The 24,622-nt window shown below is 37.3% G+C and overlaps 1 protein-coding gene across 1 annotated transcript; it reads left to right on the top strand.

The window, feature by feature from the left end:
- The first annotated feature begins 494 nt into the window (after positions 1 to 494).
- On the top strand, positions 495 to 20,405 carry ANKRD34C (ankyrin repeat domain 34C). Its single transcript, XM_020965660.2, has 3 exons — positions 495 to 751; positions 3,195 to 3,377; positions 15,006 to 20,405. The coding sequence occupies exon 3, from the start codon at positions 15,045 to 15,047 to the stop codon at positions 16,647 to 16,649; it is 1,605 nt and encodes a 534-aa protein (XP_020821319.1). The 5' UTR covers positions 495 to 751; positions 3,195 to 3,377; positions 15,006 to 15,044; the 3' UTR covers positions 16,650 to 20,405.
- The last annotated feature ends 4,217 nt before the right edge of the window (positions 20,406 to 24,622 follow it).

Genomic DNA, 24,622 nt, shown 5'->3' with positions numbered 1-24,622 from the left:
ATGATGGGTTACCATGAGATGCTTTAAAATTTAAAGATTTTTATTATTCCAAGTTACTAAGTCCAGTGCACTTCCAGTATTAGGGGAGGGAGAGAGGGCAGGCAGTGCTTCTTGCTGCTGTAGGTACAGACATCCCCCACTGCTCCATCCTTCCTCCCCAGTACACCCACACACTGCTTTCTTCTGGGCTCAGGAAGCAGGAGCAGAAGCATTGGTTCTCTCTGGCGCGGGCGGCTCCACAGCAGCCTGACCAGAGGGAGAGAGGGAGGAAGGGAAGATAGGTAACTGAGGTTGCGTTGCAGGAATCGAAGAAGAAATCTTAATTGGGGAATATTTTTCTCTTTCTACATTTTGCCTGCTCCATCTCCTACCTCCCCCTCTTCTCAACATACACCTCAGTTGTGGGGAAAGGAAGTGATTCGACGTCACTGACTCCGACATTTCATTCACCAAACGCGGGGTGGGGGGTGGGGGGGTGGGGAGAAGAAGTTCTGGGTAAGTCCTTCTGCCTTTGCAAAGCCTTGGGGAAGCAGTTGGAAAGCAGCCGATGCCCACTTCTGCCAGACTATGCCCCTGAGTACTGCTTAGTTATCCGCAGAGACAGTGGGGGAGGGAACAGGCTCTCCTAGCTTATTGAGAGCCCCCCTTCCCAAACCTCTTCCGAACCTGGCACAAGATTTTATATTTGGCATTGATGTTTGACTCAGGATATGGACCAAGGCAGTCTCACCAAAAAATTGTTCCAAGTAAGGTAAGAGCGACCCCCCACCCCCAAAGTTTTTTTCTTTTCTTTTCTTTTTTTCTTGTTTGGGGGTGGAGGCTAAAGGCGGGGGAGGAGGGTCTTTCTGAAAGGTAAGGTAAGAGGGGGACAACTGCCTTGGAAGTGTGGGTGGTCTCAGAATTCTTCCCTCGACATTTGGGAGAACCCTCTGTACCCAGAGGCTGCCTCTAGTTTAACTGTGTTCAGAGTTCATGCAGTGGGGTAGGAGACAAAATTTTTACATGAAACGGCTGAGAAAGCTCCTAATGTTCTGGATGCCCACACACATAAACATACAGAGGAACAAACCCACATTCTCTGTCTCCTGGGAGGTCTATATCGACACCCACAACACATTAGATACCCACACAGATCCACCCAAAAGCTTATATCAACCAACACTTTGAAAATCTACAGTGTACCAACAGTGACAGAATTCAGGACCGTGGACAGGTACACAGCCTCCTCCCTTCAATGCAGAGGCTTGGAATTCCAGAGGATTTACTGGTTCTCACTTCAAGAGGTTTCTCTTTTTTTTTAAGGGTAAGGCCCTAACCATGTAATGTCGCATCTAACTTCATGAAGAAAATTGGAGGAAAAGGAAACAAAGAAACTCAATTTTAAAAATCTTCAAATCCTTTAAATAAAAACCCCATTCTCCATTCCCATCATCACGTAAGGAAAAGATTGCTCATAAAGGCACTACCAAGTTTCAGCAAGAAGTGAATTACATATGGTTAGGTTTTCTGTGCTCTGAAACAATTTTCCTTAGCCTTGATCCATAGATTTAGAGCCGGAAGGAACTTCAGAGACTAGTCCAAACCTCTCATTAAGAAACTTAGGGACAGGAAGATTGCAACTTGCTGAATGTCACATAGGTAGTAAGTGCGATTTTAATCCAAATCCTCTGACTCCAGAACTAGTGTTATTTTTCTTTTGCCTTTTCATAGTCATACTGAATTCTGTTTTGAAACAAATTAGCAATGCCCTGAAAAGTTGAAAATGAGTTGAAGGTTTACATTGAGTTTGGTTTTTAATCTGGTTATCATACAACTCTTTATATGGAAGTTAAATTGCATGTTTAAGGCCACTAAAAAGTCTAATTAAATAACAACAACAAGAAGAAGACATCAAAAAAGTTTTGTATTTAAATTCCTACAGTTCACAATTGCTTATTTTCTAGGGTGATGCACATTATTGTTCAAGTGACTGAAGGGTCATGGCTATCAATTCTATGATATCATTTCTTCAAGCCATATCAGTTCTGTGGTATACTCCATTTCTTTTCAGCCAAAGCAGTTTTCTTGGAGGTGTCTGTGAATAATCTAAATAGATAACTCATACTACTAAATAAATGTGCTATTTAATCTATTAATTAATACCTCATTTTACTTTCTGTTTCAGAAACACGTCATACATTAAAAAGTTGTAGTGAATGGAACATAAATAGAATCTAAATGGGAGGGGTAAATCAGAATGGGATGAGGGGTGTAGCCAAATATATTCCTTTAGTAAGTGTCTAAGAAAGAGCACTATGATAGGAATCAGAGTAAACTGGTCTAGGACCCAGCTCTACCACGGTAAACTTTGTGTGGCTTTGGACAGATTTCAACTTCTCTCAGTCTCATTCTCCTCAGATTCAAAGACGGGGTGACATTTATTTTACCTAGCTCATGATGCTACTATGAGGATAAAATGAAATAATGTATGTGAAAGTTTTTTAAAAACTGTAAAAGGCTATAGAAATATATTATTATCCTAGTCAGCGAAAATAATCATGATTTGCATGATTAATCAGTTTTCAAAATTCTAGTGGAGGACTTTTTTCCGAATGTCAATATATTCTTATCCTCATTTGAATGGCAACTATGTGGGTATTGGTATCTTTGAAGGACTGAGGGACCTTCCGACCCACCATGATGTCATCTGAACATATAGTTCTTCTGCTGATTGCATTCACATGTGCTGGCACATGTGATGTATTATTACTATGATGAATTGCTTTGCTGTCCTTGTGACAGATCAGTGTAATTTTAGGGCTACACAAAAATTTAAAAATAGAAAATGCTGACTCAATCTCAGCCTTCAGCTAATAACCCAGCTTTTATTTAAACCAATGACTTATTTGCTCCTTCTTATCATGACTCTATGAATGAAATTTCTAGGTTTGTAGCACTGAACAGTAAAGAGAAAGGACTTTATCAGGCTCACATAGAAATGTCTGGCATGAGAATTCATCAGATTCAGTCCCATACTCCAGAGCTCTAATTATTATGACATACTTCTCCCTACAGATGGTTTCCAATCTTTCTTCTTCCTTTACTCATGGTAATGTGAAATGCACAGAAGGCAAGTTGAAGAATTGAAGATAGGAATTCATTACTGTGACTCATATAATATGTTGTGACTTATATAATGTTTCCTTTTTATGTAGTATATTTATTATGAAAAATGAAGAACTTACTCTCAATTACAAACTCAGAAACCTGGAGTACTAAAAGGAGTAACTACTACTCAGATCACATAGAAGGAAGTGGAAAGACAAGGGAAAAAGTTGCCATGTTGTATCCTCATGGATAATGTTGTTTGCCCAGCACCAGATATGAAGTTCATTAAGGTAATTTCTTGTGATAACGAAATCGAATACCACTCTGCCTAGCTTTTACTCTGATTTGGATTCCTATTTTTCGGTGAGACTTATTTGAACAACAACAATAAAATCAGACTTCTTGGCAGACTATTTTAGAGATTGGCTTCATATTTTAGTTGTTTAATGATGAATTCCATGAATTTGTGATAGTTTATGCACATTAAAATGCCTAACAAAACAATTATAGTCCTATCTGAAGCCCTGTCGTATAAAAAATAATCTCAGGGTTTCCTACATAATTCTGTTTAGGTTTTAAATGTGCTCATCTTTCTCAGTAAAGAATTATGGTAATGAGAAGACATTGCAGCTTCACTAGTAAGGAAAACTCCATAGTTTATAATTCAATTTAAGGTATTCAGTTTAAACCTTATTTGACATAGAGCCCAAGGACAGCACTGTAGTAAGATCGTAGTGTAACATTTATAGCTATCCATGGGCACATATAATTGTAATTAATAACTGCTTATGTATGTGTGTATGTGTATGCATGGTACTATGGAAGGAATACTGGTCCTAAAATCAGAGGACCTGGGTTCAAAACTCACCATTGATGATTACTTTCTGTGTAATCTTGAGCCAGCTACAACCTCCATTAGCCCCAGTTGTCTCATATGTAAGATGAAGGGAATAGACAAAATGGTCTCTGAGTCTCCTCCATCTCCTGATCTATGATCCTATGTTATTATCTTACATAAGCATGTAACTTTTTAGCTAATGGAATGTTTTCACATTAATTATAGCAACCTTATACCAACCTTGTGAGGGGAAGAGAAAATATTCTCATCCTTTTTTAATAGATAAGAAAACTAGAGCTGAGAAAAGTCAAATTCAAAGTAATTTCAAATATTGAAGTGAACTTGTTTTCTGAGTCAGCTTTCTCATTGAGGATGAAAATGCTTACCTGACTATCTCATAGAGTTGTTATAGTATCAAATGGGATAAGGAGGAATGGATAGGTATTTCAGTGGATCGAAGACCTGAATTCAAATTCTGCCTCAGACACTAACTATGTGATCTTGAGCAAGTCACTTAGCCTCTTTCTTCTATTCCTCACCTTTAAATTGGGGATAATAATATAACCTGCCTCACAAGGTTGTTGAAAGTATCAAATGAGATAATACATAAAGTGCTTTCAAACCTTAAGGTGCTACAAGATGCATATGTAAGGTATTCACATAAGATCATAGATCTCTAGATTGAAGGAACTATTCAGGCCATTTAGTCTAGTCATTCATTATTGCTACCCACATAAGAGGTGATGTGAATTGCCTAGAGCTATGTTGTAGCTGGCCAGTGGCAAAAGACAAGATCTAAATCTAAGTATCATGCCTCACAGTCCAGTAATCATTCCATTATGTCACACAAGATTGACAGAAAAGAATACTATTAAAATACTCATTACTTTCAGGATTCATATTTTTTAGAAATTAAGTAAGGGTAATAAGACATGCCCATGGCCTTTCAATTCTCTAGTACAATCGTGTCAAGCTCAAATAAAACTGGAGGCCACCAAAAATATGAAAGGATCTCTGCAGATAGCATATTGACATAGAAAACCACATCAACATTATTCCTATTCTATTGTGTTATTCTTTATTTTGTTAAATACTTTCCAATTACATTTTAATCTGATTCTGGTGGGTTGCCTGTTGGCCCTGTGTTTGGCATCTCTGGTCTAAGGATCCTGAAAATAGTCAATGATGAAATACTTATGAAAAATCTCCAACTCTGGGGAGATGGTGTCCTCTTCCTCATTTCCATTGTTCCTCTATGCAGTGAATTTAACAGAGAAAGAAACAGAAACTCAATATCTGTCCTTTGGAATTCTACCAATGTACTAATCAAAGAAGTTTAAGATGATCCCACTATAACTTAAAGAATCACACTGTAGGGAGTGGTAAAGAGAAAGACTGAATTTCTAATGTATCTAGTCTACTTAGAGGTAAGGAAAGTTATATGGAAATTAAACTTACATAAACTCAAAGAATATTAGAGCTAGAAGGAAATTTAGAGAATAGGTGGATAAGTTCCATAACTTTAGAGAGAAAGAAATTGGGGCCCAGAGACATGAAATGATTTAGCCAAGGTCATAGACCTATTCAGTGGCAGAGTTAGTAGAACTTAGTACTTTATGATTTGAGGCAGCTAGGTAGTACAATGTATAGAATGTTGGACCAGGAGTCAGGAAACCCTGAGTTTTAATCCAGCCTCAGAGACTTACCAGCTGTATAAACATAGGCAAATAATTTAATATGTCCTAATTTGTAAAATGGGGATGATAATAGCATCTACCTTCTAGGGTTTTTGTGCAGATAAAATAAAATTTGTAAAGCACTTTGCAAACCTTAAAGTATTGTATAGGTGCTAGTTATTATTGTATTTTCCAATGGTATCTTATTTAATACTCCCAGTAACCCTCTGCAATAAAGATAATGATTTGTCCAAGGTCACACAGCTATTAATATGGAATAGTCAGTACCAGAACTCAGACTCCATCACCAGAACTTCAGTGCTCCATCATCTGGTCCAGGCCAGTATAGAAATAATGTAATATAATGTAATGTAATGTAATGTAATATAATGTAATATAATAACAATGATAAGTATATAAATAATTTGAGGAACATAGGCAACCTTTCTATCTGATCAGATAACAAGAACAACATTCTTCTTGCTTTAAAGGGATGTCCCAAAATTCCTGTTCCATTCCACTATTCAGAATTCATTTCTTTGGTTATTGAAGGTATTCTAGTCTTTACATGCCCCAATTAAAATACCATTATGTGAGCTTCTTGAGAGTACAATGACTATTTTGCTATTCTTTTTATAGTCACAGATCTTAGCACCATGCTTAGTGAATAGCATTTAATAAATGGGTTTTTTTTTCATTCCATTCCATTCCATTCTTTTATAAGCTAACATAATAGTAGGGAATGCTTTGACAAGTAGCAGGGTACTTAGGAGTAGAACCAGGGTAGGTACTTGTAAGGAGTAGTGGAGATGCAGGAATCAGAGCTGAAGAGGGGTTTGGGTTAGCACCAAAGGCAAATATTGGCTACTTTGCAGTGTTGAATGGGGCTAGAAGGGAACTGGTTTGCCAAGTCAAATCATTTGAATGTGGGGATATGAAACTCAGAGAATTTTAGTTGAATTTAATGTACATGGTATTATAAGAAATATTTTAGGAAGTAATTAGGTTCTCAGTTACCAACCAGCTATATGGAAGTTACTTCACCCCTTTTGGTCTTAGTTTCCTTGAATGTCAAATGACAGTGATGGTCTAAATGGAGCTTAATGGTCCCTTTTAGATATAAATTTCTATAACCTAACTAGAATAATAATTGCCAGCATTGGTTTATAGATATTTCCGGGTATTATCAATTACAGTAATATTGCTAGCATTTATTTAATGATTCAAAATTTGCAAAATGTTATACATATATTATTTCATATAATGTTCATGCCCCATTAAGTAAATCCTAATATTATTTCAGTTTTACAGATGAGGAAACTGAGACATAGAGAGATAGATTGACTTGTCAAGGGCTTCATGACTAGGATTTGAGTTCAGATCCTACTGACACCTTGGCTCTTGCCACTACACTATGTTGCCACTCAGTTTTCAAGGGATACCACGAAATTGTAAAAGGAAAAAAATGCAACTTAAGATGATTAATTTTGATTCATTCAATCAGGCATTTGACTTATACATGGCTTTTGCCTTTTCACTCTATAACTGAAGTTATTCAAATATGGAGAAAATATGAATACCCCTTTTTAGAGGTGGAGCAAAATCACAATATGTTTATCTTCTCTTTGGAAGAGTAATGATTCCTGTTAGCCCCAATACATTCTTACATAAATATGAATAAGGTATTGCTGAACATCTCACAACTTTGAGCAGCACAGAGAGTTCACTGTAGTCACTTTTGGGAATGATGAAGTGATTTTGGATAGGTTTCATGTCAAAGGGGAATCTTGAATAAGGGATGATTAGATAGGGAGGGGTAATATCTGTCTTTTTCCGTAGGCTTCTAGTATGTGAACAAAGAATATTTTTCTTAACATCACAGCTGTTTCCAGATAAAAGTAGGTGCAAGGATGAAACATTTCCATTTGGTCCCTACAGTATTTGGGGAATTAGGAAATGTGAAAACTTTGAAGAAGTCAGTCAAACAAGCCATTAGAACTTTTTCAGTACTAATTGTTTCTGGGGCTGCCACAAAAAGGAATTGAAGAGCTAATGAGTAAGAGAACCTCTAAATTATCTATGTAATAAACCTTAGCAAAAAGGGGTTCTTTATCATATTGCGTGTGTGTTCCAAATTTTTATTATGCAATGGAGTTACGGTAGGAAATCATCCACTGGTCAGGGAATAGGACCTTGCCTGAATCCAAAAAGGCAGACAAAGACAAAAGATGAAAAAGGCAGATCAGAGCAAAGGGGAGCCTTGAAAGCATGGATAAGCAGTTTAAATTGGAAGCAGGAAAGAGTGAGGAGATAGGCAGCCTCAAAGATAATAATGTCCATGGATGTAGGAGAAAGAGCGCAGCGTTTCCAATTGAATAGTCACTGAAAGAAAATCACAAAATGAATACAATAAAATCAACTGGTAATAACATCATACAAGAAAAATTTTGTCTGAACTGATGTCAGTGTGATGAGGATTTGATTCTGCATACACATGCCAAGTTTCCTCATTTTAATCAATTAAGGCATTTCAATTAGGAAGGACATAGTAAGGAAACAAATATGGGCAGGCTGCAAAATGACTCATGGACTGTGGAGAGTATTGTTTCAGAAGCTGGAGACTAAATAGAAATCCTGAGTTTGTAGATATTCTGCAGGATGGCATCCTTCCCTACGTAGCTCCTTTCATGACTGTAGTAACTGGGTGAGGAATTCACATACCACAGCATGAAGAATAAAATATTTCGGGCCTGGGAAACTTCCATATTTTTCTAAGATGGAACTGTTTTTAAACAAATATTTCCCCTATCAAAATATAATTTCAAAGTGCCCTAATGCAGATAGGTCCATCAAATTTCTTGAGAAAGTATCCAAACCTAGAATTGTTAAGAAGTTAGCAAAAGAAACAAACAAAATCAAAAGCCGAAACTTTTGGTAAATGTATTTATTTATTTATGATTATAAGAAGCAGCCTCTAGCACCCACTAGCAGAACTTTTTCCTGGTTAGGAAAAAAGTCAAAGGCAAATTGAGTGAATTTAATGGAAACATGGGAGAAAACCCAATGACTCTGAGATTGATTAGAATCTGATGATAACAGTGTGGAATGAATAGTGAGACTAATAGCTTATTATCTTTTGCCCTGAACCTACTTCTCCTTCTGACTTCTCTATTTCTGTCTGTAGTATACCATTCCCCTGGTTTTTCATGTTTGAAACTCAGGAGTTATTTTAGTCCCTTTCCTCAACCTCACCTTTCAAATCTGCTCCAGTAATAAGCACTGTGAATTCCTTTCTGCAGTGACTCTAATAGCCATCAGCTGCTTTCTCTTCTGACTTCCACCACCTTAACACAGGCCTTCATTTCCTGTGACCGTAATGTTAATACAACTTCCTAACTGGACTTCCCCCTGTACTCTTTCTGCCCAAGTTTCAAAGTACTGCCAGTAATCCTTACATGCATAGATCTATTCATTTTACCACTCTGCTAAAAAAAAAAAACAAAAAAACAAAAAACTGCAGTGTTTCAGGATTATAACATCTCAAAGCTGGAAAGGATCTCAGAGGCCATCTAGTCCAACCCACAGTGGACTGACAATCCCCTCCAAAATATCTCTAACAAGTAGTCAACCAATCTTCACCCAAAAATCTCACATGAAGGGTTTGTTTTCTTGTTTTTCGGTGAGGCAATTGGGTTTAAGTGACTTGCCCAGGGTCACACAGTTAATAAGTGTCATGTGTCTGAGCCTGAATTTGAACTCAGGTCCTCCTGACTCCAACGCTGGAGCTCTATATACTGCATCATCTAGCTGTCCTACAAAGGTTTGTTTTTTTAACCTACACTCATTCTACTTCTGAATAGATCTATTTGTCAGGATACATACGTACTTACATATATAATACATATCTATGCATACACATATATGTACATATGCACATATACACACATATATGTATACATGTGTGTGTGTATTTTTTCATTAACTTTAAGTGAAATCTTCCTCTGCATCCTTTACCAGCTACTCCTAATTCTCTCCCCTGTGGCCAAACAGAAATCTAATCTGTTTTTCAAGTGAAAGCTCTCCAAGTACTTAAAGACAAATATTCAGTTCCTTTTAATTATTCTTCTGTTGCATGATCATAAGGCCTTTCTCTGTGCTGATTGCTCTGCTCTGGACATTCTCCTTAAAAAACTAGATGCTCAGAACAGAAAACAAGACTTCAGATGGAGTCTGACCAGGGAAGGGGGTGCATAGTTCTACATAACCTTCCTACCTTCCTCATTCTGGACACCATAAGTCAACGCAACCTTAAGAGTATAGGGCTTTCCTGACTGCCATCTCTCCCTGATGATACGTATCAAACATTCAGTCCATTATAACCATTGATTGTTTTTACATGAGCTTTGGTCTAGTCATTGAAATAATCAGGCCATATCTCATGAGGAATATAGTGCTAGAGTTAAGCTTTGAAGTAAAGTAAGAAGTCTGAGATGCAGAAATGTGGACAGAATGAATCCCCAGTATAAGGGACAGCCTATACAAAGGCATGGAGATGAGAGATGGAATATCATCTTTGAGGAATGGCAAATAGGACATGGACCACAGAATGCATGAAAAGAAATAACTCACACATATGTGTGTATATATCTTTATGTACATGTATATGTACAAATGGAAATGTAGGGTAGATCCAGACTGTTAAAGGCTTTGAATATAAAACAGGCATTTGTATTTTGTACAAAGGCAATAAGGAAGGAGTGAAATGTTTTGAGCGGGGAATCACATAGATCTATGCTTTAGGAATACCACTATGGGACGGCTTATTGAAGAGAAGAAAGGGAAAGATATATTCAAAAATGAATCAAGCAATCAATGAACAATCATTTATTAAGTGTTTACTATGTACCAGATACTGTGTTAAGCACTGGGGATTCAAAAAAAAAGCAAAAAGAGTCAATTTCCTTAAGGAGTCCACATGCTAATGAAGGAGACAAAATATATAAATATATATATACAAATATATTTATTATTATATTATATATTAATATACTATTATTATATATTAATATATAAATGATTACATACTAGATGAATTAAGAGTAGATGGAAGATAACATTAGAGGAGATGACCAGCAGCTGGGGTGGGGAGTGGGGAGACCAGGAAAGGTCTCATGGTGGACATGGCACATGCACTGAATCTTAAAGAAAGCCAAGCATTCTAAGAGTTAGAGTTTGGGAGAGAACATTCCAAGTATAGGGGATATTCAGTGCAAAGGCAAGAAATGGGAGGTAGTATTCTGTTTGAGGACAGGCTAGTATGGTTGGATTTTAATGTGTTTGGAAGGAAGTAAAATGTAAGAAGACTGAAAAAGTAGGAAGTGTCTAGGTTGTGAAGAGCTTTAAATGCTGAACAAAAGGCTTTATATTTGATCCTGGAGGTGATAAGGAGTCACTAGAGTTTGTTGAATAGAGAGATGACATAGTCAGATTTACATTTCAGAAAAATCACTTAGGCAGCTGAATGGAAGATGGAGTGGAGTGGGGAAGAGACTTGAGGCAGGAGGACCAATTAGGAGATTATTAGTTGAAAATAATGTAAAAACAAAAGATGTCAGTATTTTTAGAGGAGTACAATTTTGGCATTTATGTAGACAGTGGACAAGAAAATTGAGATGCTTGAGGCAGGTAAACCAGTTAGGAGGCTATTGCAATAGTTCAAGTGATGGCATATGGGACTGCATTGGTATGGTGGCCAGATGAGTAGAGAAGAGGGGATGGATAAGAGAGATATTGTAGTGGTAGAAACAACAAGACTTAAAACTTATTGTATAAGGGAGGAAGGAGGGAGAGTGAGAAGTTAAGGAAGATGTTGAGGTTAGGTTTTGAGTCTTGGTAACTGAAAAGAAGTGATGCTCTCAACATAACTAGGAACTTTATGATTAGAAATAGGTTTTTAGGGGAAAAAATAATGAGTTCTGATTTGAACATATAAAACCTGTAATTCTTTCAAGACATCCAATTGGGAATGTCCTCTAGGTAGTCATGGACCACAGAAGAGAAAACAGCACTAAATATTTAGATCTAGGAGCCATTTCATAGAGATGACAATTCAACCTTTGAAAGTAGATAAGGTCATGGAAAGTTTAGATAAAATGAATTTAGGTTTAAAAAAAGTAAAGAATTGGGGATAGGACACTGAAGGAGTCTGAGGAGGAGCCAGACAGGTAGGAGAAGTACCAAAAATGATCAGTGTCAAGAAAACCCAGAGAGAATGGAGGTTGGTGTGGAGAGAAGGATAGTCAGCATTATCAAATGCATGTAAAGAAAGATTAATACTGAGATAGGGCCTTTGGACTTGGCAATTAAGAAATCAGTGATATCTTTGGAGAGAACAGTTTCAGTTTAGTGATGAAGTCAGAAGTTAGATTGCAAGGGGTTGGGAAGTGAGAGAAGTAGAGGCAATGAATGCAGATTTTTTTTATGGTTATCAAAATATTTTTTAATTTATTTTGATATATCAACAATCACTTCCATATGCTTTTGAGTTTTAACTTTTTCTCCCCTTCCCTTGCCACCTCCCTCCCCAAGATGGTGCACAATCTGATATAGGTATTACATATACATTCATATTAAACATATATTCACATTAATGATGTTGTAAGGAAGAATTAGAACCAATAGGAGGAACCATAACAAAGAGAAAGTGAAACAAAACAGAAGAAAAAATAGCAAATAATATGCTTTGATCGTGAATGCAGATTTTTAAAAATGGGTTTGGTAGTAAAATGGAGGAGCAATATGAAAGTGTTAGTTTAAAGTGATTTTTTTTTAAGGATGGGAGAGCCCAGAACGCTTTCCTTCTCTTTACTTCCTTTTAAATTTAACTGAAATGCCACATCCTCCAAGTAGTCCTCCATGACATAATCATCTGTATTTAAGATTTACCCCCTTCTAATTTATATAAGGTAGGTTCTGTGTATTGTCTAAACTGTGTATCAATCTTCTAGCACCCAATGCAATGCTTTGTGCATGAGGCATTTAAAAATATTTGTTGAGTGAATGGATAAATGAATGACCTTTTCTTTGCTCCTTTTTTCCACAATAACCCTTTAAGTAGGTATAGCAGATACTATTATAATTCCCATTTTACAGATAAGGAAACTGAAGCTAAGAGACACCTGTAACTTGCCCAAGATCTGTGAGGCAAAAATTAGAAGAGCCAAGATTTGAACTGAAGCCTTCTTACTAGGCTCTTTAGTTTGGTATGGTAGAAAAAAGTACTAGATTTTAAATCACAAGATTTCAAAGTCTGTGCTATTTTCCCTACACCACCAATAAATTTTGTAGATGAAACCAAGTCAAATCAGACATGATTAGAATATGCATTTATTCCAGATAATCAGAGCTAATATTAAAGTTTTAAAACATTTAGGAAACTCAAATTCCTCAATCCTGGACATTCCAAAAGTAATCATCATGAACTATAGTGCATAGGATAGACTGAATCTGTTGGCCATGTCTGATTCTACTCTACTCATGTCAATTCAAGCACAAACTATTTTTTATTGATTATTCCACTTTGGCTACACTTTCATTTTATTTTTGTACATTTCATTCTTTAATGACACTCCTCTATTCTGCTGGACTGTGTTGTTCTCTAAGCTAGGCCCCTAGCTTGCAAATTCTGGCAGGTCCTATCACAATGGAAAGGCTTTGAGCATGATTTTGATGGCAGATTGCATCAGACTGCTGAGCTAAAAAAAGGCTAATTATTAGAAGGTTGGTCACCACATGATGATTTTTTAAAAAAATTGTTATTACAGCAAATTATGAAGCAATCTCCTAAGCTGTGGAACTATTATGATCTTAATCACTAAAACATATAGCCACACTGATGAAATCACAGATCTTTTAAATATTGAATTATTTGATGGTATCACCTGTATTGATCTACTAATGAAACAAAATCGGGGCAGGTGATCAGCTAGCATTAAGTGAAAGAAACTAGGTTCCCATGAAATAAATAAATTAAGGTTTGGGATGGCAAAATGAAATCTTCATTATAATAAAAAGCATCAGTAATGGCCTCAAGGAGACAATATTAAAGTGGGCACAGTATGAACCAGACAAACGAACAAGAGTACTTGGATATGGCACAAACTCTCTTTCCATGGTGTAGGTTGTATTAAAGTAAAATACGGAGGAAACTGACCAAGGGAAGTATAGAATGTTATGCAGTGTAAATTAGATGAAGCAGTGTGTGGTCCTGTCAGGGAAGGTAAGGAGTTTGCCTTATGACACACATCTCTCATTTTATGTAAGAAGAATTTTGAGCTCAAGTTTGGTAGGATGGTTGGAGAATGTTGAGCCTACGTATTGTCAGGGACATGAAAAGAGTTAAAACAAGTTTATGGATTTGATACCCCTCCATGAGAAATATTGAGAGATAATCTCCCTCTCAGAAACTGAATGAAAACACATTTTATCTTTCTTGATTTTGAGGCAACCTAAAAGAGAGTTTACTGTACTGACAGAGATACTTAGAAGTGTATGAAATAGATGAGGATTGTGACATCTGCTGGAAGAGCAGTGAATATTACATGGAAATGGAAAATGGCTTTTTTAAACCACTCCTGAAAAAACCTAATAAGCATTTCTATTTTTAAAAAAATCTTTATTTTTAACTGTTGTTTATGTTACTCAAAATTTCCCCCATATCCTTTCTTATACTTCCTCTTAGAGAATTATCTCTCATAAAAAAAAGAAAAAAGAAAAAGTGGAAGAAGGGGGAAAATTAAGTAAATCTTATCAATACATCAAAAAAAATCTCATATGATGTGCAATATTACACACTTATGGACTGCCCACCTCTGCAAGGAGTGGGAGGAAGTGTCTTCTTGCATTTCCTCTCTAGAGCCAAGCATTATCCCTGTAATTTATTTTTGCAACATTAATTTTCAACTGTCTTGTGCTTACTGCTCTTTCCATTTACATTTTTATAGCAATTATGTATATTATTTCCTTGTTGTTGTTCAGTCATTTCAGTCATGCCTGACTCTTTGTGACTCCTTTTGGGGTTTTCTTGGTAAAGACAATTGAGTGGTTTGCTATTTCCTTCTCCAGCTCATTTTACAGTAGAGGGAACTGAGGCAACCAGGGTTAAGTGATTTGCCCAGTCATACAGCTAGTAAGTATATCAGGCTGGATTTGAACTCAAGTCTGCCTGACTCCAGGCCTGGTGCTCTATCTATTGAGCCACCTAGTTTCCCTACTTATTTCTCATTGCGTCAGTTCATAGAAGTCTTTTCATGCTTCTTTTCATTCATCTTACTTGTTATTTCTTATAGTGCAGTAATATTTCATTACATTTTGTAACCCCCACACCCCCATTTTTATCTTACCAGGTCTGATTGCTGTCATCCTATTAATGTGGATCTGGTAAAATGGATGAAACAACAGAACTGAGGACGGATGGAAATTCACTCTTAAAGGCTGTATGGCTAGGAAGGCTTAGGTTGACTAGACTCCTTCTGGAAGGTGGGGCCTACATTAACGAAAGCAATGACAAAGGGGAAACAGCACTCATGGTGGCATGCATCACTAAGCATGTCGACCAACAAAGCATCAGTAAGTCCAAGATGGTCAAATACCTGTTAGACAATAGGGCAGACCCTAATATTCAGGATAAGTCAGGAAAAACTGCTCTTATCCATGCTTGCATTAGGAAAGCAGGAGGAGAAGTAGTTTCCTTGTTACTGGAAAACGGTGCTGATCCTAGTTTAGAAGACCGTTCCGGAGCTTCAGCTCTGGTTTATGCCATTAATGCTGATGACAAGGATACTCTGACACATCTCCTGAAGGCCTGCAAGGCAAAGGGAAAGGAGGTGATCATCATAACTACTGATAAATCATCTTCAGGCACCAAAACAACTAAGCAGTATCTTAACATCCCACCTTCACCAAAGTTTGAAGACAGGCAATCACCTGCTTTGTGCATGTCCCCATCTGACATTGAATTAAAGACACCAGGTTTGGGAGCTCCACCCAGAGAAAAGGAAGATGATTTCTTTAGCCTTCATTCAGGATGTTCAAGTGGATGCCATGCTATCAAGGTTCCCAGTGAAGCCTTGTCACCCACCAGGAAAGTTGGTAACCTCAAAAGAGCCCGCTTGCCCCGGTTGAAGAGGCTACAGTCAGAACCCTGGGGTTTGATTGCACCATCTGTGCTAGCAGCTTCTTCCCATCAAGAGGAGACCAAAAGTGTCTGTGCAGATGATGAAATCATCATGGGCATCAATGACTTGTCCTTCTCCAAAAGGGCACCCCTTTCAAGGAATAACAGCATTGAAGGCAAAGACTCTACTCTCTTCCCCACCGTCACTGACCAAGTTTTAAAGATCCCATCCACTTCTACACCAGCATCGTGGAAAGCAGCCTATGAGAAAAATCAACCCATCCATCAGCGCCTAGCCAGAAGGAGCACTCTTCCTGCTGATCAAGATAATTCAAGCATTACCACCTCGACATCAGCCACCATCAAGGATTCAGCTTCTCTAAGAAGGTTAGAAAATGGTCACTATGATTCAGATATACAGCTCTGTGGCGACTCACCAAATTCCATGGCCCTTGATAATGGTAAAGTGCCAATGGATAGGAAAAAACTCAACAGCTCTCACTTGGCTTTATTTAATGGCTCTCGGGAATCTGTTGAGGGGGTGCCTAGCACTTCCCCGGGGTCAGTTCGGCGTAGGCCCCCCAACTTGTTGGAAAGACGAGGTTCTGGAACTCTTTTACTTGATCATATTTCTCATACCAGGCCTGGATTTTTGCCCCCTTTAAATGTGAATCCTAATCCACCCATTCCTGATATCAGGTCCAGCAGTAAACCTTCTTCCCCACTTGCTAGTGGCTTAAAACCTATGGTCCCTGTTGCTCCAAATTCACCAAAGAGAGTTGATTTAAGAAACAAAAAGAAGCTGATAAGAAGATATTCTATGCAGGTTGAACAGATGAAGCAACTGTCAGATTTTGAAGAAATTGTGACTTAGTAGCTATATTTTAGAATTTTTTTTCAAAAAAAAATCTAGAAAAGTTGCAAAAGGAACTTTCTTTTAGACCAGTACAATAATGTAGATCATTGCTGCACAAAAAAATATTCCATAATGTTATTCTATTGCTGCTTCAGAATAGATACATATACATGTATACGCATACACATGTGAACATATAATTTACATATATACATACACATGTATAAACACACATATATGTATGATGCCACTCAACCACTACTGAAATCATCATTGAGTTTTTAATGGTCCTCCATAGCATGCAGTAATTTGGATTTTGAGATGATTCAAAAATGTTTTTGTAATGAACGAAAAAACCTTTGAATTCTGAAAGCAACGTTGCAAAAATAGTCATTTGAGCCAGTAACTCCAATCATTTTCTGCTTGTTAAATAGAAAGAAAACGAGACTTTCAAAAACTAACTGAATTATGTCATGTTTAATGAATTTATAAAGTGCCTAACAAGAAACTGAGGCTTTAATTTTTGTCAAAAAGTGCAAAAAAGTTGACACAAAACCCTTAAGTATTATATCCAGGTCTGTGTGTCCAAGCTAAAAAAAAAAAAGTTGAAAGTGCACTGTTCTCTCCTCAAAAGATTCCATCACTGTAATGCTGCATGTCATTATCTTATAAGTAGCAGCCATACTATGGCAGAGCTTTCTTATAAAATGGCTCATGATTACGCTGATTCAGCAGTACGACAGGTCGTATGATATCCCTAGACCAGAACAACTCCAGATCCCTCCAAGTTGAGGCATGAGGCTGGTATTAGTCCTGATCCTCCCTCCCCCTCTCTCCCTTCCCTCTCCTCTCCTCATAACGGCATTATAGAAGGATCCCTCTATTTTAGTGAAACTAATAACTTTGCAAGGTTGGGGTAAAAGTTCCTACAAAACCTTGACAGCAAGGATTCTCATTCAGAGAAATGTCTTGGTTCAAGAAAAGTTAGGGAATTACATACCTAAACCCGGAATGAGGCTTGATGAAGCTATGTCCTCAGCCTAATGTGTTCAATATTCTATATGACATTAAGAGAAAAACTTGAACAATTCTGCTTAGCATAAAATCGAATGGAGAGCTGATGATTTTTTAATGAATGCCATGTGCACATCTAATCTAGGCTCTAGGGTCCCCTCTAGTATCCAGGGCATCTCAGGAAATGTCAATTTAGTTGTTTGACTGAGCGATCTGGATACCATGATGCAGTGGGAAACCCAGTCTGGAGTCTAAGGACTTGAGTTAGAATTCCAGCTGCACAGCCTATACTGTATGAAACCTTGGGCAAGGCACAGGATTTCTCTAGGATTCACTTATCTGTAAAAATGAGCAGATTGGAATAGATGTCTGATAGATGTTAGAAGTCTGAGGTACTTTTGAGCTAAATTTGTGGTTCTATGAAAATTAGATCTGGGAAGCCTATAAATCCTCCTGCCCCCTCCCCTAAAACAGAATGAAATCAACAAGAGAAATAGTGCTTTGCTTCCTCCCCTTCCCCACTATCCCACATGGTGGCATCGCACGATTTCAGATGAAAAAGTGCTTGGTTGTCTATCCCTTCCACACCTCCCCACTTGGTGCTTGGACATGGTTGTTTCCCAGTTTAAATACACACACATACACACACAACACACACACACACACACACACACGTCATGCTTAAGGAATGAAAGAAAAGAGAGCAGTTAGTTTTGTTCAAATCTATTGTTCTTGAACCACTTGCTTCACTATTAGTGTTTACTATACATGTTGGAACAATAGAGGCGTCTTCTTGATGCAACAAGTATTACTGTGCAACTGGGATCTTAGGCAAAGGAGAAAATGAACATTGTAAGTTAAAGTCAGAATTCTAAAGAGTAAGTGCAGATAACTATTATTCCTAGCTCCTTTTTTAACAAAACATGTTTTGCAGCACTTTAATCATTATTGTTGTTAATGTCAGTTAAGTACTCAAGTAATACTATCTAGCTATAAAAATAACCAGACCCAAGCATAAAAAAACATTTTTAATAGTGAGGCAGCCTGTGGTGTCAGGGAGAGAGTGTTGGTCTAGGAGCCTTTCTAACACTTACTGGACTGTGTGACCCTGGGCAAGTCACTTGACTTCTCTGTGCCTCAGTTTCCTCATCTGTAAAATGAGGATAATAACACTTCACTACCTACTTCAGGTGATTGTTATGTGGACACACTTTGTGAACCATAAAGCTCAATATAAATGTGAATTATTAACAAGAATAGATGTTTTAGGAAACACTCAGAAGACTAATGTAGTCTAAATATTCACCTGGCTACTTTATATTACTTAATATAGGTGAAATGTTAGACACAGTCAACTGTACATTAAGAATAGATTATTCATTTCCCAGATACATAGTAGGAAATGCTCTCCAGTCATTCCTTTGCCTATATCAGCTGCCAAATATTCCTCTGGCCTATATTTATAAAGCAGTCTTCATGATAGCACCATCACATTCCATTGCTACATGAAAATGCATTAGCTGACCTAGACTGTTTCAAACCACAACTACCATCACCACCACCAGAATACCCTGGCATAGTTAATGCATAAACCAGCAGTTTTTGTCTGTGTTAAACATAGTACAAGAACATCCTTTTAAAGTATATTCTAGATTTAAATATGCTTTTTAGGTCACAGGTGAGTGTCTATTTTTAGAGCCTTAAAATTGCTGTTTGCATTTCCTACATACTGTAATGTCAATATGGAATAAATACCCTTGAGGTTATAGTGAACTCCAGGCATTCGTGTATCTCTCAAACTAGATTCCAGACAGTGAATAAAAATCCTAGAGTCTTTAGCTTACATTAATGTTTTAGACATTCTGAAACACTTTTTTTAAACACACCATCAACTTATTTAGGAATTCAATAGAGTAAATGGTGCCCTTGCTAAATCCAGGTTGTGTTCTGAGCTTCCTACATTCTGTATTTTGGGACTTAATATGTGCCAAGTGCTGCTTGATCTTATTCACTACTGTATGCCATTATATTATTATTTGGGTTTTATAGTGTGTGCAAAATAATGTTTAAGTAATCCATGGAACTGGTTAGACACTTCTAGCATATTAATAAAGGGTTTAGTGCCATTCTTTGATATTAAACTTTCTTTTCCCATTTTTCTAATGAAAACCAAATTGTAAAATTATTCCACTTTTCTTGTAAAATGAGATTGATATGACTGACCAAAAGTGACTACTTTAAAAGACAGTATTTTGTATTCTGGTTAATCCCACTATTCTATAATTTATAGTCTTATAGTTCTTACAGTCTAACTTAAAGAGGAAATGTATGGAATGTCATGTGAATAGTAGGTGCTGTTGTTGGAGTTTCAAATAAGCCTACACACCTACATATGTGCAATGCCAAGTCACAAACATTGTCACCTAAACATGTGAGAGGGCAGTTTTATTTGCAAATGTGAGTTTTACCTATGGTAGCTACGTTGGGGAGACAAAGAAGACATAAGAAAGACCTAGGATGAGAAGATATGGAGAAATTGTGATATACTGAGGGCAGGAGTATTTACTGTAATGAAATCATGAATTCTGTGTCACCTTGAGCAAATTATTGTCAGCCAGTCAATAAAGACTAATTAAGTGCCTACTATGTGCCAAGCACTGGGCTAAGCACTGGGAATACAAAAAGAGGCAAAAGAGAGTCCCTGTTCCCAAGGAGCTCAAAATCTAAACATCTTACCTCTAATGAGCCTCAGTTTCCTTATCTGTAAAATGAATGGGTTGGACTAGATGGCTTCTGAGTTCCCTTCCAGTTCTCGATATATAATCACAATAGCCACCATTAGTTTTATCACCCAAAAGATTTGAAGCTTTCTTATGATTGACTAAGTCCATCATTTTCAATTTGATGAACATTACTTTGTCTATCATGTTTTCTCAGGATGCTGGTTGGTTGTCCTTTGTTCTCGAAGAGTACCAAAATGACATCACTATGCTAGAGTCAAATTACAGTGTGTCTGACTGTGACTGATTAAACTAATATCAGCTCGGAATGCTCTGCCACAGGTCAGGCACAAATAGGCCAAGTGAACATTTGGGGTGGAGTCTCTAAAGTTGCTCATCTCATGTTTCCTTTGAGCTACTTCAATTCTGCTTTGCTCATAGAGCACAGCACCTTCTCTGATGAGGGCATGCTTTGCTGAGTAGTCCTGTGCCAGAGTCTTCCATGTCAAACAACCATTTTCAAAGTTCTTAAGAGAGACCTTGAGAGTTTTCTTGTATCTCTTCCTCTGACCACCATGTGAACATCTACCCTGTGTGAGTTCTTCATAAAATAGTCATTTTGGCCAGTGTGTGTTTTGTATTTGGACAACGTGGCCAGCCCATTGGAGTTGCTCTCTCTAAAACAACTGGTGAAACAGAAAAAAAAATTCATAAAACCACTTTGGGGGGATATCACATGATAGGGGAAGAACAAAAATACCAATTGCCTAAATGCTTCCTATGTGGTATAAAAAAACACTCTTATTGAACAACTAGCAATTTAGTTATCTCTTTGTCTATGAGCAATTTTTATGTTTCACAGAACTGACTGAATATATTGGCATTATGTAAACATGCTCTTTATCTCCTTATGGCATAGATAGATAGAAGGGAAAACACTTGGCAAGGATAACAACATAGTCTGGAGTCCCTGAGGACAATGAATACTTTTCAACCATATTCATGGGAGGTAACCACTGTCTAGGTACTGATCACCATTCTCTGCAGCAAACTCACTTTCTTCTCACTTATTTCTCTGTCAGGAGCCACAAAACCTAAGTTTGGTTAGCACTTGAATGCCAACAAGTTATGGGAACCTTGCAGAAAGATTCAAAGTATCTACACATCAAACTATTGCTTCTACAATATTCCTTTACCTGCTCCTACTTTTGAAAAATCCTAAGTTCCTTGACAGCAGAGATCATGCTTTATTATTTTTACATTTCCTGTCATGCATTGCCCATTGTAGGTGCTTCATAAACGTTTGTTGAATGAATAAGTGAATAACAGTGATGGACTTTATAGCTGGAAAGCTTTGGACTTAAATGAGCTCAAAGGAGCTATATGGTTCATATTTTCACTTTTTATTCAAATTCGTAACTACAAATAATCTGATATTTTTTAGGTATCACCAAATTTCTTTGAGGTTCCCTGGATCTGTAGGTATGTTCTAATTTGTGTGGAATTTTTACAGGTTTGCAGCCTGGTATGGTATGGGCTGCCCATTGACTACTTTAAGGGGAGGTGTCATATTGATAAAACATTTAGCATTTCCCTATGGAAAGATGTAAAATGTAAAAAGTCTATTTCAAGGAATGAAAAACCCCCAAATATTTCATAATACTCTAGTATCTGTTCATATCAACACAGGAAACATTAATTTACCAAATACCATCTGAGGAGTGCTTTTCTAGTTCTCTTTTCAAACAAATGTCTGGGAATCACAGAACTGGTCCCCCGAGAGACTGGTTGGACTTTTCAGTCACTCAGGGAAGAGTTGTTCCCAGAAGGCTAACTCAAAGAGGAAAGCTTACATAGATGAAACATTTTTGAATCTTTGTATCTTGAGATGGGAAGGCAAGTTAAAAAAGGAGGGAGAAGAGATAAAGCAAGGACAAAAGTGATTAAGACTGAAACAAACAAATAAACAAACAAAAAACCTGTCTTTCTTGGAGGAAAGGCTGCCTTTGTATCACTCTGCAGTTATCTGACCAAGCACAGAACTGCTAGCCCTGAATTTACTGATGCAGGCAAATGTTTAATGTTAATGCCCATTCAGATCAGCACACTCATTCTTCAGGATATCCATTTGCACAGTTTCAGTTTTTCCCCATTCTCAGTCTAGGTCCCATTCTCCAAAAAAGCCCTGGCTCTTATGCTTACGGTAAAGTCATGGAAAGTCAAACAGATAAAAATCCTTTTATTGTTTGAGCCAGATTATACCAAGGATGGTCATCACAAACAGTCATAATTTTGTAGTTATAATATGATTTAAATGGAATTTCTCTACCCTCAAATCATTTGTAGAAATCATCCTGACATTGTATGGTACTATTAATGTTTATGGAGGCAGAAAGTCATGAAATAATCCCTGGTCTAAGCAGCAAAATTTTCCTCTTACGTTTCAGTTTCCTCATCTATAAAACTATGGGCTTTATGACTCTAGAGATCATAGAATTCAAACTCATCATTTAACAAAGGAGAAAACTGAAGGTCCATGAGGTTGTTACTTGCCTAAGGTCACACAGACAATAAATAGCAGAACTGGAATTCAAACCCATGCCTTCTGACTCTAGGTCCATTTTTTTCTTTTCACCTACCATGAACCTTCTCATTGTACTACAACGCAAAGATCTTGGACTAGTGGTAGCTTCACGGAAAGCCTATTGGACTGGGAGATAAAAGTCTTGAATTCTACTCCTAAATCACCCACCAACTCTTGGTGTGTCTTTGAGAAAGTCCCCTAATCTCTCTGGGCCTCAGCATCTCCATGTAAAAGGAAGCTGGAGGCCAATGTCCTTTGGCAGGGAAAAAATTTCCCAGCATCACTTTCTTGTGCAATTCTGTGGCTGATTGGGGTCAGACTGTAACTGACAAACAAGCCTTCCTCTCTTGAGGGGAAGAATGAGCTGAAGTTACAACCTGACACTTGGACAGGCAAGAGCATGAACTTGGATATGAGATGTCACTGGCTAGTTAAGCAAGTAGTATGTTTGACACTGTAATGAAAGAAAGAGAGATTGACAGGGATAAAGGAAGGCAGATTCTTTTTAATTGTTGAAGAGGGGAAGAGAGAATTCCCTGCCATGAGGCTCAGGGTGAACAAAAGAGAATTAGTGATTCATATTTTATACTTTCCCACAGCAGGAAGAACATGGTTCCAGATCATACTAGGCAAATGAGTTAACAGTCTTGATTTATGTGTGGTAGTGGTGGTATAAGGGAAGTTTTGAAGACAGTAAATGGCCAACAGTGTCAAATTCCAGAAAGGATACATGTTAAGAAAAACTAAGGAATTAATTGGTAACTTTTAATTGATCAGTCCACTGGAGTACTGGGAACAGAAAGCAAATTGCAGGAGATTAAGAAGGGAATGCATAAATGTCTGATGCACAAGATATTTGTATAGGGAATTGATATGAATATATAAAAACCAGACCCATTCTCCAGTAGATAAATGGTAAAATTGTATGACAAGCAGTTTCAAAAGGAGAAGTATAAACTTGAAACAGTTACAGGAAAGAATGATAGAAATTGATAATGATAAATAAACAATGCTATTTTTCCCTCTAACCTATCAGATAATCAGCAAAGATGAGAAAATATCAAAATGGCAAATGTTGGAGGGGCTGTTGGAAGACAAGTACACAATGTACTACTGTTGCTAGCACTGGGAATTGGTACAGTTGTTCTGGAAAACATGGTATTAGATAGGTCGCTATATTATGTACTCTTGAACCTAATAATACTGCTGAGCATAACATCCCACCCCTACCAAGAAGGCAAAGACAGAGGGAAAGCTCCTCCAAAAAAGAAAGAGAAGGGAGCAAGCATTTATTAAGTACCTACTACATGCTGGGCTTTATGCTAAGAGCTTTACAAACATTATCTCATTTGACCTACAAAAATATTTGTAGCAGTAAAGAAATGAAAGGCAAGCGAGTACCTACTGATAGGGGAATTGGCTGAATGAAATCAAAGCATTTGAATTTAATGGAATAATGCATTTCAAAAAATGATTAATATAGGGTATTCAGAGAAACTTTAGATTTCTATGAAATGAAGAGGAAGGCATGAGCAGAACCATGAGGACAATTTACATGAAGACCACAGTAATGTAAATGAAAACAGCATTCAAAGGCCTTGAAACTCTGATCAATGCAGCGACCAATCCTGCTGCCCATTTCTTGGTGACTTCTGACTTGGCCAAGGTATTAA

This window comes from Phascolarctos cinereus, unplaced genomic scaffold (assembly GCF_003287225.1).
Source record: "Phascolarctos cinereus isolate Bilbo 61053 unplaced genomic scaffold, phaCin_HiC Scaffold_3;HRSCAF=262, whole genome shotgun sequence".
NCBI classification, from domain to species: domain Eukaryota; kingdom Metazoa; phylum Chordata; class Mammalia; order Diprotodontia; family Phascolarctidae; genus Phascolarctos; species Phascolarctos cinereus.
This window is presented reverse-complemented; position numbering and strand designations above follow the sequence as displayed.